The sequence below is a fragment of the Pteropus alecto genome, unplaced genomic scaffold (assembly GCF_000325575.1).
Source record: "Pteropus alecto unplaced genomic scaffold, ASM32557v1 scaffold20, whole genome shotgun sequence".
Lineage (NCBI taxonomy): Eukaryota > Metazoa > Chordata > Mammalia > Chiroptera > Pteropodidae > Pteropus > Pteropus alecto.
This window is the reverse complement of record NW_006436298.1, coordinates 15,780,634-15,794,693: the sequence shown is the minus strand read 5'-3', so window position 1 is coordinate 15,794,693 and position 14,060 is coordinate 15,780,634. Positions and strand designations below refer to the sequence as shown.

The following is a 14,060-nucleotide window of genomic DNA, read 5'->3' as shown; positions in this document are numbered from 1 at the left end:
CAAGTCACTAATAAAAAGTTGTACGTCCAGTGTTTGTTAAGTGCTGCTGTGTATTTTGGAGTGACCCAAACGTGTTTTGTGATGAATAGGAGTCTAAAACCCATACTTAAATTAACCCAAAGACAGACAATTGAACATTTAATGGTCACGAATTGATCACTTGTTTTATATTGTAAAGATTATCACTGCTTTTACTCATGGGTATAAATTAATGTTCTTGGTTAAAGAAAATGAATATTATATAGTTTTAAAATAAGGAGATGCCTAAAAATATATAAATTCAGAGTTTGGAAACAGTAGTTAGATGATTTACTAGAAATTAGGCCAGCAACTTTAAGCCTAGTAGGAGAACTTAGTACTCCTATTCTGGATGCTTCTGTACCCTGCCTCTAGTTTTCTCCCTCCTTCTCAAGCTGCATAGCGTCTCAGGAGAGTGGGAGTGCCTCAGATTGCAAAACAACAAAAAGCCACATCAAATGTACCCAAATTACTTATAAACTATTACATTGTCCATAATGTGGAGGGTTTCATAAAAACAGGATATTAAACTTTTTAATACCGCCCTTCACTTGATTCCAGGTGTTGGACATTCGTCTTCTTTCTTTCAACTCTGTAATGGGGGCTTGTTTCTAATAAATAACAAAATGTTTCTGGCAGAGGCTGCTTGGCATTTGTTGTGCTTCTACATTTTGTTCTATGTTGTACACACTATGCTTGTAACTCTTAAGGGTCTTGGTTCCAGGCTTACTTTAGCATGAAACCCAAACCTAGAACAGGAAATAAAGTACCCGCATGATATATTTTCGGTCTGTAATTACAAAACACTGTAAACAACCCTGAGCATCAGAAAGAATGGACTCAGGCAATAAAAAGTAACATGTCATCATAAAATGCTACATTATAATGCTTCCAGATTTACAGGGAATGGCCTAGCCTGTTTAAAGAAATTTAAATTGTGTATAAAAGTGAATGTTGTAGACAAGATTCTTTCTCAACATGGGAGAAATGTGGCAGCTTAATACATAAAGATTCTGTTTTGTTTTGTTTTTTTTAATTCAGCCTTTCAATAATCAAAAACTAGTTGCCACTAAATTCAGAAAGAACTACTCTGAGGAAATTTGTAGTCATTGTTTTGCTACATCTTGTATGACTTAAAACCAGTTGTTTGGGTAATGCCTATTCCCCTGATAAGAGTTATGTCTGTACTATCTACAATATCTTGTGTCTTACTCCCAAAACAAGAGTCCTTGGAAAACAAAACTGGATACCTTTGAGCTCCGTCCACTCTGTCAAAACTTAATGATACTAGGTCAGTGAAATTGCTCTCTGTGATATAAGAATGTTAAATACATTTCACTACATATTTGTCCAAACCCGTAGAATATACAACTCAAAAAGTGAACCTTAATGTAAACTATGGACTTTAAATGATTACAGATCTATGTGGGTTCATCAATTATAATAAATGTTCCACTCTGGAAAGGAATGTTGATAATGGGAGACACTATACCTGAGTGGGGATTGGGAGTAAAGCGGAAATCACTGCATCATCTAAACTGCTCTAAAAAATAAAGTATTTTAAAGATTTCATAATAAAATGATGTGATTCTTTTTGTAAATCAGACTCGAGCTGTAATAGGTTCTTCTTTTTTTGGTTTGGTTTGAGTTGTTATTAGCTCTGGTCATTCCTCAGACCATTTTAAAGCCCAGGTTCATCAATTTTATAATGAAAACTTGGTGGTCACTTACATTATGGTACACTTAAATATTCTTTCAAGCCTATTTATCATTTTATTTTAAAACAGAACTAAAAAAAAAGAATCAAACTCTTCAAAAATACATTAAGATAACCATTCCCTCTTTTTTCTTAAGAAAAGCTTTTTCTGCATTCATTCACTGGAAGAAGCTCTGGTCTATTTTGATTGACATGAGCAACTTAAGGAACCAAAGTGTGGTTTTTCTTTTAATTCAATTCTCTATACACTCTGAAATTCCATAACTGTTACCTCATTTAACTGCCAAATATCATGTTTGTCTAATAATTGCAATCTTTGGGGAAATAGTAAAATGTACATACAAAGAGAGTTCCCATGGAAACAATATAAACACACACTGCATATTAGAAAAATATTAATCTTATTATTAATAACAACAAGAAAAGTTAATTGTGCTTTTTCCCTCTGAGTATTTCCATGGCTGATGAAATCAACAGAAGGTGATAACTGCATTAGGGCCAAACAGAGGGCTTGTGAATCAGGTCTTCTTATGTTCCAACCCAAGCTCTGTGCTAGCAATTTTCTACAATGCTATGAAAACAAGTAACTGTACGTCATTGTCAATTATTACTGTACCACTTGGTGTTGTCTTCATCCAGTCCTGGAGCATAGTAAAGTGACAGCAATATGTCTCAAAGAATGTCCTTTACAAAGCAAGGATTTATGTGAATTTGCTTTCAAAAACAAACATTTGTAATAATTTTAAAGCCCTGTTAGAGTCTGTTTATAATTAAGTTAATTAATTCTACTATTTGGAATGGAAAACCTCAGACTTCTTTTTGGGATTGGGTGGATTTTTTATCAACTTAACAGTTAATTTCCATCATAAATCAATATATCTCATCATCTGTGCCATTTGTTTCAACCACTTTCCCCAGCACAAAAACAAATTTTTTGTTAAACACAAATACATACAAAGAGGAATCTAAAGAATAAATGCCACTGTATTAATGATGATTATTATAAAGGCAAGAACACAATTCCAGATTATTCTCAAAGTGTCCCTCCAGAAGGAGCATTCATAAAGAGAAGTTTTTGTCTTGGAAAACTACCAGTGTCCCTCCAATTTCATTACTGAGGAAGCCAACAGAAATCAGCATGCTTCTTTTCCACAAAAGCTCCCTTCCAATCTTTGCAGCTGTCTGCCACACATATGTTTCATATCACTGTACTTATGGTATGTTATGTCCTATAGAGCATCTTCTCTGTGCTTCTGTTGTGAGACATGAGGCAGATTTTCCTAATAACATATAAAAACTCTATTAGTGGCATGATAGTTCATTTAACTCATATCCTTAATGCCTACATTATAGGGAAATGACTAATTTCAAATTAGTTCCTCTATATTAAATATTTTATACATAAATAACTGTAAACATAAGAGTTCACAAATAAAGTGGATATTCAATAAGTTGATTCTGGGTTCATAGTTGGGGAAAAAGTAAAGGTTGAAACAATGAGGTTAAAATTCAAACTATTTTTTTTTTTTTTAAGTTTTACGAGTGAGTGAATGCTAACAGATTCAAATTCAATAAAGAGAAAACATTTTAAAAATACCAGTTTGGGAAGGATAGGTTTTGGTACCTATGGTTAGATTATAATCAATGGTACAAAAAAAGATAACTGTTATCTTTATTTCATAAGGTGACCATAGGTTTGAAAGGCAGGCCAAATTTAAAAGTAAACAAGTATGTAAGAAAGATAGCATATGAAGTGGTAGGTACTTATTTAGCCTTCTTTGGACCACTAATTTTAGTTCCAAGCTTAATCAAACAGAAGAACATGAAAAAGAGAGCTCAAAGCAAGATCACATAAATGATTTAGAGGACTAGAAATTGAATTTCAAAACAAAGAAATTATTTCAGTTGAGAGAGACACTGAGGAACAACTGAACAATTGTGTTTAATAACAGAAATGGCTGTTATTTAGATTTTGGTCTCCAACTTAAAAAGGAAAAATAGGCTCAAAATGCCATGGATTTAGATAATTAGGAAAACTACCTGAGAGTGACTGTACTAGGATATTAGGATGAGTTTTCTAGGAAACAAGCTCTATTTTCCTGTCTTGAGATCATTAATAACATCAAATGAGATGTTTGATGTTATTATCATGGGTCTTGAATGCTTTTGAGTCACTTGAATTTGGGGATGTATGGATGATCTTTCAAAGCCCTGTACAACTCTCTTTCAGAGAACTTGCTTAACTCTGAGGACATAGAAAAATCAAAAGTGCACAATTTGGTTTAGTTATCACAGGGGACTATATAGGAAAACTTTATTTCATAAAGCTTTAATTTATTTGCTTTTTAAATCTATTTGACAATAATCAATTCTAATTATATTCATCAGCAGCCATTATTAATGTTCTATTCAATGATTTTAGAAGGAAAAGGGGATTATAGCAAAGTGAGATGCTGTATTATTCACAAAGAAGTGGCTGTAAAAACTTTCTACATTTGGTAAAAGCAAACAAGGAAAATATGATTATATTTCTAAATTCCTCTACTTTATCAACTAACTGTATATCTCTGAAATCACTTTTAGAACTGTTGCTAAGGCCATATCTCAACAAAATTTACTCTACAGAATTCGGTTACTACTCAACTATGTGGGAAAACTGGACAGCAGTCATTTTGAGAATATTTTTCAAATTCTTTAAAAATATATATATATTCTTTAAAAAATGAATTAGAAATTTGAGAAAGCTGTTGGTATTGCATGTGGCTTAAGAAAGGTTTTTTATGTTATAACCAAACCTTATAAACCTTTTGTGGTGTTGAATAAATTCTGAATATTATTGGATCTTGGGGAAGAAATAAATAAGAATCTTGCTTTTAGCTTAGATGGGAAAAAAAAACATAACTTGAACCATTATATTTGCAGGTTATATACTTCCAAATTATATAAATTCAAATAAATTAGAGAAAAAACAATGGACCTAAACATTCCAACTTTTAAAAGATTTTATGTAGAGTTTTAGTATGTGGTTTTTATATTTGAATCTAAGTACTTTGTTATTTCATACATTCATGTGAATTCCCCATTTAATAAATAATTTAAAACATATAAGGATGAATTCCTTGTGGCTACAGATAGGCTTTGGTTTAAATTTTACTTTAAAAACATTGTTTAAAAGTTTTTTAGTGACAGTTTTATAAAGCACAAGAAAATATAATCCAGGAATGTAGTAAAGTTGAATAATTCTACTCCTTCCCTAATTTAACCTCTCTCACCTCTTCACCCCAACAAAAACCAATCTGATTTTGTTCCTTAATCATATTAGTCACTTAATGTAAAACTGATCATAGAGCTTGAACTACCTGAAAATCATGATTAACCAGAATGTGACTTAAAAGAATGCATACCTTTCTACTTTTAGGGATAGGTTTTTGTTATTGTTGTTTTATTTTCCTGAAAATGATTTAGGAAGACTTTTTTGTTGTTTCAGGGTTTAGGAGCAAAAGCTTGTATTTTCCATGGCTTTTTATAGCTAGTTTGTATTGCACTGATACAGAACACGTGGCTTTAACACTCAGAAAGTTGAGTTCATGGGAGAAGAGCCAAGCAGAGGTATTTTAGCTGGGAGACAGCAATATATGAAACCAGTCTTTCTGTTGCACTAACATTTATTCTACTGAATAGTCAGACATCCCAGTTCTGTGTCTTTTGGTTAATAAAGAATACCTGTGTATATCACTTTAGAAACCAATTACATAATAAGCTAATGTATTTTCTACTCATTTCAGTTACATATTGCTATAACCAGATATACTGGAAACAGTAGAACCTTTACACTATATTTCAATATAACATGACTCTATCTTGAAAATACTTAAGATCAGCCAAAATTCTAGGAGACCTTTGTTTAGGTGTCACAATATAGACTTCGCAGTAAATATCATAAGACCATGGATTACACACTTGTTTAATCAAGCATTCTACATGCATGATACTAAGTCATGTGACTACTATTGATAAAATATATTAAGGTAATTTGAAAATTTTAAATGATTACATCATGAATGTTGAAAATGTTACTTATAACCAGTTTTAGGCAGTGAATCTAACTGAAGATAGCCTTTGTTATTCCTTACAAAGAACATATATTTTATGTCAATATGATACTAGATAATTACATTTTAGAAGGCACATATTCTATTACTTGAAATAAAATGAAATATTTTATTTATAGCATAGTTCATTTTTAGGTACTAATTCAACGTTATGCTTATTGTCAGTTCCAAGTACTTACCTGCAATTACTGAAATTTAAATTCTTTGCCATTTCAAAGAAAGACATACCGAACAAAGACAAAATAAATAGAATTCAAGGATTCAATTCAGCCACAGTTGGCCTCAGTGTTAAAGCATCAACTATCTAATTGTACTTTAGGACTGTTATTAATATAGAAGAACTAATCAGAAAAATATTCTGTGGTGCGATAGCACAGTGCAGACCTTAACTTGACATTTCCTCATCCCATTTAAAAAACCATTTGTCAAACTTCCCGTTGTTTTAACCATCTCGCTACTGTTCCGTTAGCTTGCTTTTGAAAGTCACTGAACTATTTCCATTCTGTGCACACACTTCAAGACATGGAATCCATTCCAATCGCTAGTTGAACATCAATGCATGCCTTTGAATTATTATTATTTTTTTAATCTGTAACTTTTAAAAAGGTATCAAACACTTACGTTTAAAGCAGTAGGCATCAAATCTGCTATCAGGGGGAGGGAAGCCTGTCTGGTTCTCAAAACGATACAGGGTTCTCACCCCAAGTAAACCACCTCCACACTGGGCCCTGGCCACAGTCACAGGGTGGCGAACGCTGGCGTCCATCAGCCACCCGTAATCGCACTGGTCAAGGCCGTTCCTCCAAGCCGCCTGGAGTTCCCCAACTGTCGCCAGCCGAGCATCCTGGTTTTCACACTCTTCTTCAGCCTCCTTATAGGTGAATTTATTGGGATCAGTGATGTGGAACACATCACCTGAAAAAAGAAGAGGGAAAAAAGCCTAAGTTTTACTATTCATTCCTTTCCAGTTAGAGGTCGGAGGTAGCATGTAATACTTTTTTCATGGCATGGTAGCAGCTTCTGACACTTTAAAGCAGAAAACATAATGGTTATTTAATTTTGTTACTATTCATGTATGATAAAAAAATAATATACACCAGAAAACTTTCGTTATATATATAAACTTCTTTATCACATGACTGCTTCTATGACCTCTGGGTATATTAAGAAGAAGTCATGTGACAATAAAGTTACAATAAATTCTTTAAGATGAACAAATTTTTCCAAGTGATTCTTTGGATTATTGCCCAGGAAATGAGTTTCTCTTTAATAAAAGAGCCTGTGGTGTACTTATTAACATTGCCTGCTGAAAAGAGAAAGCTGTATTGAACTGTCACTGGAGTTATTTCACTTTGTTTATCCTAAAATCAAATAGAATTCTCTGACCCTCCTTCTCATCTATCACTACCATCAAAATGGATTAACTCTCATCAAATTGAACAACAAAACAGGAAAACCACCAAGGTTTGAAGTCGGAAGGGATAGAAGCAGGATGCAATGCTGTCATCTGCCTTCCTGTCTGAGGCACAGGGCTGCTGGGATTGTTATGCAGGTCATGGCCTGCACATGGTCAGGGATGAGAGTGAATGGAGACCAACACAGGCTCCCACTCAACCAGCCAGAGACCAAAGTTCCCCTGGAGGAAAGGGCCCCTTTTTTCTACTTGCTCTGCCCAGGGTAGATACCTTTTGCAATCTGTCTGCCCAGAGGGGCACCTTTTTCAGTTCTTACAAAGACACCATGTGTGTTAGCAGGGGCTCTAACTAGGGTTGAGAGACTCTCATATTTGTTTATTGATTAACAAAGGCTGAATATTTACTTTGTTCATTACCATGCCCAATTAGCAGAGAATGTGTTCATTATCATTTAACGTGTCATAATAAAATATTCTGGAAATGCCAGGCAGTTTGTTAGATTGGAATTTTACTTGGGTAACTAACAAAACAATTGGCTGAAATAAACTCAGTGCAAATTAAACGATGCTTTTCACATATAAGCAAAAGTGGCTTTTAAAAAGGCAGAGGCAGAATTAGAGAATGTCTAAGCAAATAGAGCAGCAGGAGGAGAATATACAATGAAATAGACAGGAAGCTAAATATTGATAACCCATTATTATAGCAGCTGTGGGTCCTGTTTCCATCTCGGCAAAGCCACTTTCTGATTCTATGACATATTAGACAACTGGGACTCCAGAGCTCTCATGATTCAGATCTTTACCTGACTAAATTTCAAGGTAACAAGCAATTGTTCAGAATGAATAGAACTCTGAGTGTGTAAGAAAACTTAGTCACGGAAAAAATGGCCAAATCACACATATCAGTTTTTCTCACCCATAAATCTAAAATTGCTAAAACTCGGTCAAATCCCAATAAGTGCTATTTGAAGAAGAGAAAGAAAAATAAATTTTATTTGACTAAAATAAGTTAAGTTATGAGTGTGAATAGGTTTGTCCTTAACAATCCGGTCTAGTCAAAAATATTAATCTCAGATCTAAAAATGTACTCTAAAAATGTAACGTCCCCCTCCCTACACCTTCAATGTCTCCCTCCTTAATATGTTTTAAAAGTATAAGGGTCACAGTACCAGTTAGAGTATGTATTCCACAATATTTGTTAAATGAATGGCACTTCAAGTTCTTGTTAAGAAACAAGGTGCTCTTTTTCTTCCCTCCTTCTCAAGCAGCACATTAAATAAAGCTAATTCTGTGGCAGGGCTTTGGGGACCTGCTGTCTGGAACAGGTGATTGATCTCACCTATGGATTTGGCTCAAAGCAACAGGGGGAAAGGCAGACGGAAAGACTGCGTCTGTGCCACCCTGAGCAGCCTCATTCACTTCGTATTACACTTGCATTAAGCCTGAAAGGAATGCAAGTGTGAAAGAGGGCAGCACGCCAGCCCGCTTCCCCTCAAGGTAGGACACTTGGGTTTGTTATTACAGCTGGCATATCATTTTTGTTGCCTTAGTTTCCTGCACTGCGAGGGGCTTCTACTTTAAGATAAAACTACTGTTCCTCAAGTAACAGGAGTGATCGGCCGACCAGTGCAGGATAAAGAAATATAATTAATTGAGTAAAACTTGGCTTCTCTGAACAGCTATGTTAGTCGATATGTTGGGGGAAATCGACTTCACCAAATGCGGTCAGACCAAAGGGCTAATGAAGAATGACGCCATGATTTCACGGTTAACTGGTTTCCTTGTCTTAAACAGCATACGTGTTTGCAGTATTCAAGGAAAAAAAGATTTTAGAAGGTGCTGGCAGGTTAAAAAGAGAATTCCGTTATTATTATTAAATCATAAAGATCTACTTATAGAACTTTTCGTATAGAAACTTGTTAAATCTGACTTTATATCAAAATATCAATTATTTAATTCATTTTTTGGACGATACAATTTCTATCTATCCAATACCCATAAAATAATGATTTCACTTATTTGATTAAATTCTATTCCCTAAAGCCACCTATTTTCCTTTTCATTTATATGTAGAAATTTTTCAAACATGGCAAATAACATTTAGAAAAAAATATTGAAAGAGATCACCTTTGGGTTTCATGTAACTCAGATGAAAAAGGAAGATTTAACTAACATTGAGTTTAAAGTGAGAATTGAAGGACTTTGTCTATAAAGATATATATGCCATAATTGTCTTATTTCAAAATATTGAGAAAAAGAAAGAAAAATATTTATTTCGACTGTTTCAAAAAATAAATATCTAAGACTTCCTGAATCATAATTGTTTAACATGAACTTTACCTTGCCCACTTCAAAAATTTAATGATACAGTGAAGCATCCACACTAGAATTATCTTACGAGATTTTGAAGCGCTTATGATCAACACTCAATCTATACACAGTTAAAAGTTACATGTCAAAATTTTGCTCTTCCCATGTATCAACCACAAACTATTAAGGCCAGGACAACTTACAATTTCCTAAAATATGCCAGAATATCCTGGCATCAGTTTTATACTAAAATTCAAGCCAGAAAAAAAAAAAAGTAAATCAATAGGTAATACGCAAATAACAGTAATTGAACTAATTCATATTACTAAGACTTCTTGATTTCTAAGATCTATAACTTCTTGTCAGGTAGCTTTTGATGCCTGGTTTTAATTAGATAATCCTTTGACATTATATGATTTTTATCAGATATAATACAAATGTAGGTGATCTGCTATTTAAACCAGAATTTATCTATTAAAAGTGTTTTGTTGAAGATATGGTTCAGGAAGATTTTTAACTTATGGTTCAAGTTATAAGAACATAATTTCAAAAAATGTCTTCCACAGAAAACTGGTGACCCTTGAGATGTGACTAGATATTCTAAAGAGAAGATGTTCCATGGACTACTGCATTCATAAAACGAACACAAGTTATGTGACAGGTTTCATTTCTATAAGACTTCTCAGAGCATTTAATGTTATAGTATTTATTGGGAGTCCCCATACCATTTGACAATAGAACACTACTCCTTTCCTCATAGAATACTACCTAATAGTCCATGGATCTGTTTCATGGAATAGTTTGGAAAACACTGTTCTAGAGACATCTGTGTTTCAATGAAGAGGAATCTCAATGATCCGTAACAAGTATAACTTAGTATTAAGTTTCTGGTTGCCTGTGTATAAACCTGCTCAATATAGAAGCAGAGTAAATGGGTCGGGTAACAACACAGATTCAAAGCAAAAGCCAAAAAACTAAAGAGAGTACAAAGCAAAGGACATATGAAAACCATTTGCCCCTCAGGGTTGCTTCAAAGACTGCAAGTGACCAAAGGGGCTGGGACAAAACAGGCAGCCCTGATGAAGCGTCTAAAATGGAATTTAAGCCGAACACGAAAGGAACTCATTTCTTAAAATGAAGACCTTTTGACAAAAAGTAAAACGATACAGCAGATAAAAACATCAGACTTTCTGCTCAATAATAAATGGTAGGCACATCCTTCTATACCATATACTGCAGGTTGTGGCTAAACACTAAACACTTTTACATTGAAAAAGCAGTTGAGACATTAAGATTTTCAAATTTTTATTGATCTTTCAATTTTTAAATCTATAGTCGAGAATTATTTATAGATCAAATTATATGCTCTAAACTGTAGCACAGTGGAATGAAATTAGACAGATATTAGGTATAGTCCAATAACAATAAAAGTAACACCAATCTTGGTACAAAAATAAATGATCATAAAAGGATGCACCAAGAGATAAAAGCTAAAGTCCAGAGGCAAAGCCAAATCAGGAACCAAAGAACGGGAGAAAAAGAAAGCAAACATGGAGAATCAAGCAAAGCAACACAGTGCATTTGCTTAGTTTCTCTCCAACATGACTTAATTGGTCAGGTTGTGTAAGTTCCTATTCTGACTTAAGAGTGTCTTAAGGGCAGCTTTTTGCCTCTGAAGTGGGTAATAAAAGTTCTTTATGAGTTTTTATCAAAGTCCCACCTGTAGAGTGAGAGGGGCAAAAGCAAAGCCTTCTGTGAGAGAAAACACCTATTTTATTAGCATAGCACAAGGCTGTGTTCTTTGTCTACACATGAATACTTGTAACTAAACAATTTGATGTGTTTTAGATTTACTGGATAGTTTGCCCTCCAGGAAGGCAAGCCACTTTTATCAGCTGAAAATGAGTCCACTATTAACTTCCAGAAGTTAGTCCAGAAAATGAGTCCACTATTAACTTCCTCATCAAAGCCGCTATGACTACAGGACACTAATTATCAAATTTGTAATTAGAATATAGATTTGGAACATTTTTATAAATGTTATCTACCTATGAGAGAATACTTCATTTTTCCCAGTTAAAGAGAACAAATAAAATGTCAGGAAAGAAATATACAAAATAAATTTTATAGACCTAAAACAATGCCATACTTAAGACAAAATGTCAAGTTAATTTAAGTAAGAATTTATCAAGGTGAATACATATACATTCATATTAGTATACACATAACATATAATCTAGAACAGAGGATTTCATACAAAGGCAAGCACTTTTTTATATGAAAAACATATATACAGTATCTTAACCCATAAATTTCCAAAATTTTAAGTTAAATGCTGTGGGTTTGAATTATTCCTGTTATTTCAGCTTTTCAGGGATGCCCTAGAAGAAACTGGAAGACATTGCTGGTGAGACTTCAGTATCTGTTAACATTCTACAAGCTAAATTCATCTTAATTATGTGAATTAACGTCAGCAGAATTATTTTTTTTAAAAAAACCTTTAATTTGACAACTAACTGCTATAAGACTCTCTGGAAATTGGACCATGCATGTTCTTTTTCTGCACTTCTGATTGCTAAATGGAAATGCTGCTTCTTGGCAAACTCAAAAATGACACATATGAAAAGACAATTAATAATAAAAACAAATAAAAACATAAAAAATAACCTACACTGTTCAAAAGTTAGAGTTTATGTCCAGTAGTAACTCAGAAAAGAATTAGTAAAGAGCCTGGGTCTAGAGCAAAGCTAGGATAGGCTCGTTCTCTCCCGGTGACAATTCTTTGTGATCATTACGGTGAAAAGGGGAATTGGCATCAGCAGATCACAGATAATAACTCATTTCTTTCCTAGATTGTAGATGGCTGCTCTCCCTGGTAATCAAAGCTGAGATCTCGACACGCTTTTCTAGCTGGGTATATTTGCTAGAATAGGGTAATAAATGTTTATGCTAATGTTTATTTGTTCTTATAACTCTTCTATTCTGAACCGTCTGGTCTAAAACAATCACTTCTTATAAACTAATCATAATTCCCTTTGCTCATTTGAGAATAGAACTTCCTGATTTTCTTTTTACCGTAAAGAAATTTAAGAGTTGTACATATTATTATATTTCCTTGATCTTTGGGTCAATATGGTATATGAGTAATAAATGTATGCAAAAGTAGATGTGTTATGTGAGCTGGAAGTAGTTACATGAAATAAGCCCACTTGACAAAACCACTTGCAGTACATGGCAAGTACCATGATGATAAAAGCAATTCAACATGATTATTATTAGCTTTGAAGTTTTGGACTTTTAAGTTTTTTTCCAAGGAATTTTCTTTTTCTTTTCTTCCTCTTTCTCTCCCTTGTTTTTGCCCACATCTATATACACAAGATCAAAGCCATGAAGACTAGTGTTCCTTATCCTCTGAATCATGAAAACTATCATGTTTGTTTAACAGCTAACATACACTGCTATACAATTTTTCAAGGGCCAACATTTGCATATAATTCGAAAGCATGACAATTCCCTCCTAAAATTTGATCCTTTAACCTGCACAGAGACCAACATTCTGTTAACAGAGACAAGAAAACCTCCAGGACTGCTAAGGTGACTTCACTCCATTTCTAGTCTTAGGCTGGAAATGTTTCTAATTTGGGGGTAATGAGCCTGGAAAGCCAGGTCTGCACATTTCCAACTTCTCTGTTGTCTTAGGCTGAAGTAAAAGTATAATATGGCTTAAACCATAGACTTTAGTTTTTGAAATTTTTAACCTCTACTTTATTATTAGGGAATTGTCATTAGTTAGCTGTGATAGTCAATTAACATTCTCTAAATTAGGTAACATTCATTAGGGAACATATTTGTCAATGTGTTATTATACAAGCTCTCATGTATGTCAATTTGAAGAATTTAAAAACATAAGATGCTCCATTATTTTTTAAACATATTTTTACAGTTTTCAGGATGTCCATCTCATTCTTTCCCATTGACAGAGCAGTAAGATTTTAATTAGAGTGAGAAAGAAGTTCTAAAAAATTTCTGGGTGTCTGAGTCTTCAAAATATATAAGAGATTGAACATGTTATTTGGTCTGACAGGCACAGTATGGCTGCAGGTCAACACGGAGGATCAGCCGAGAGAGAGAGAGAGAGAGAGAGAGAGAGAGAGAGAGAGAGAGAGAAATAATATATAAAAGATATTTTTTAAGACTGAATTAGGTATTCAATAAAATTAGCTAAGGTCTTGAAATTATTTTTTATTCTAAGCTTTTGATAGTTGGCTGGGAGGTAAATGGCCACTGTATTTACAAAGAAGCTCTTTTATTTCAGAACTCCAGGAGAACTTAATATCAAAACCTTAAAGCAAATGACTGTCACATGCTTCAAGGAGTTTACGTCAAGACATTTCTACTTTTTTATAAGATAATAAAATGAAAAATCTATTCTAGAAAATCCTAAAGATTCCATTAAAAACCTATTAGGACTAATAAACATGTTCAGCAG

The 14,060-nt window shown here is 33.7% G+C and overlaps 1 protein-coding gene across 2 annotated transcripts in view; it reads right to left on the bottom strand.

The window, feature by feature from the left end:
• Nucleotides 1-14,060, bottom strand: part of VCAN (versican) — a 104,239-nt gene that overhangs the window by 60,202 nt on the left and 29,977 nt on the right. For both annotated transcript variants that reach the window (XM_015590313.1, XM_025047872.1), the window contains one exon: nucleotides 6,469-6,762. In XM_015590313.1, coding sequence (XP_015445799.1) covers nucleotides 6,469-6,762 — 294 coding nt within the window. The remainder of the gene's footprint in view (nucleotides 1-6,468; nucleotides 6,763-14,060) is intronic.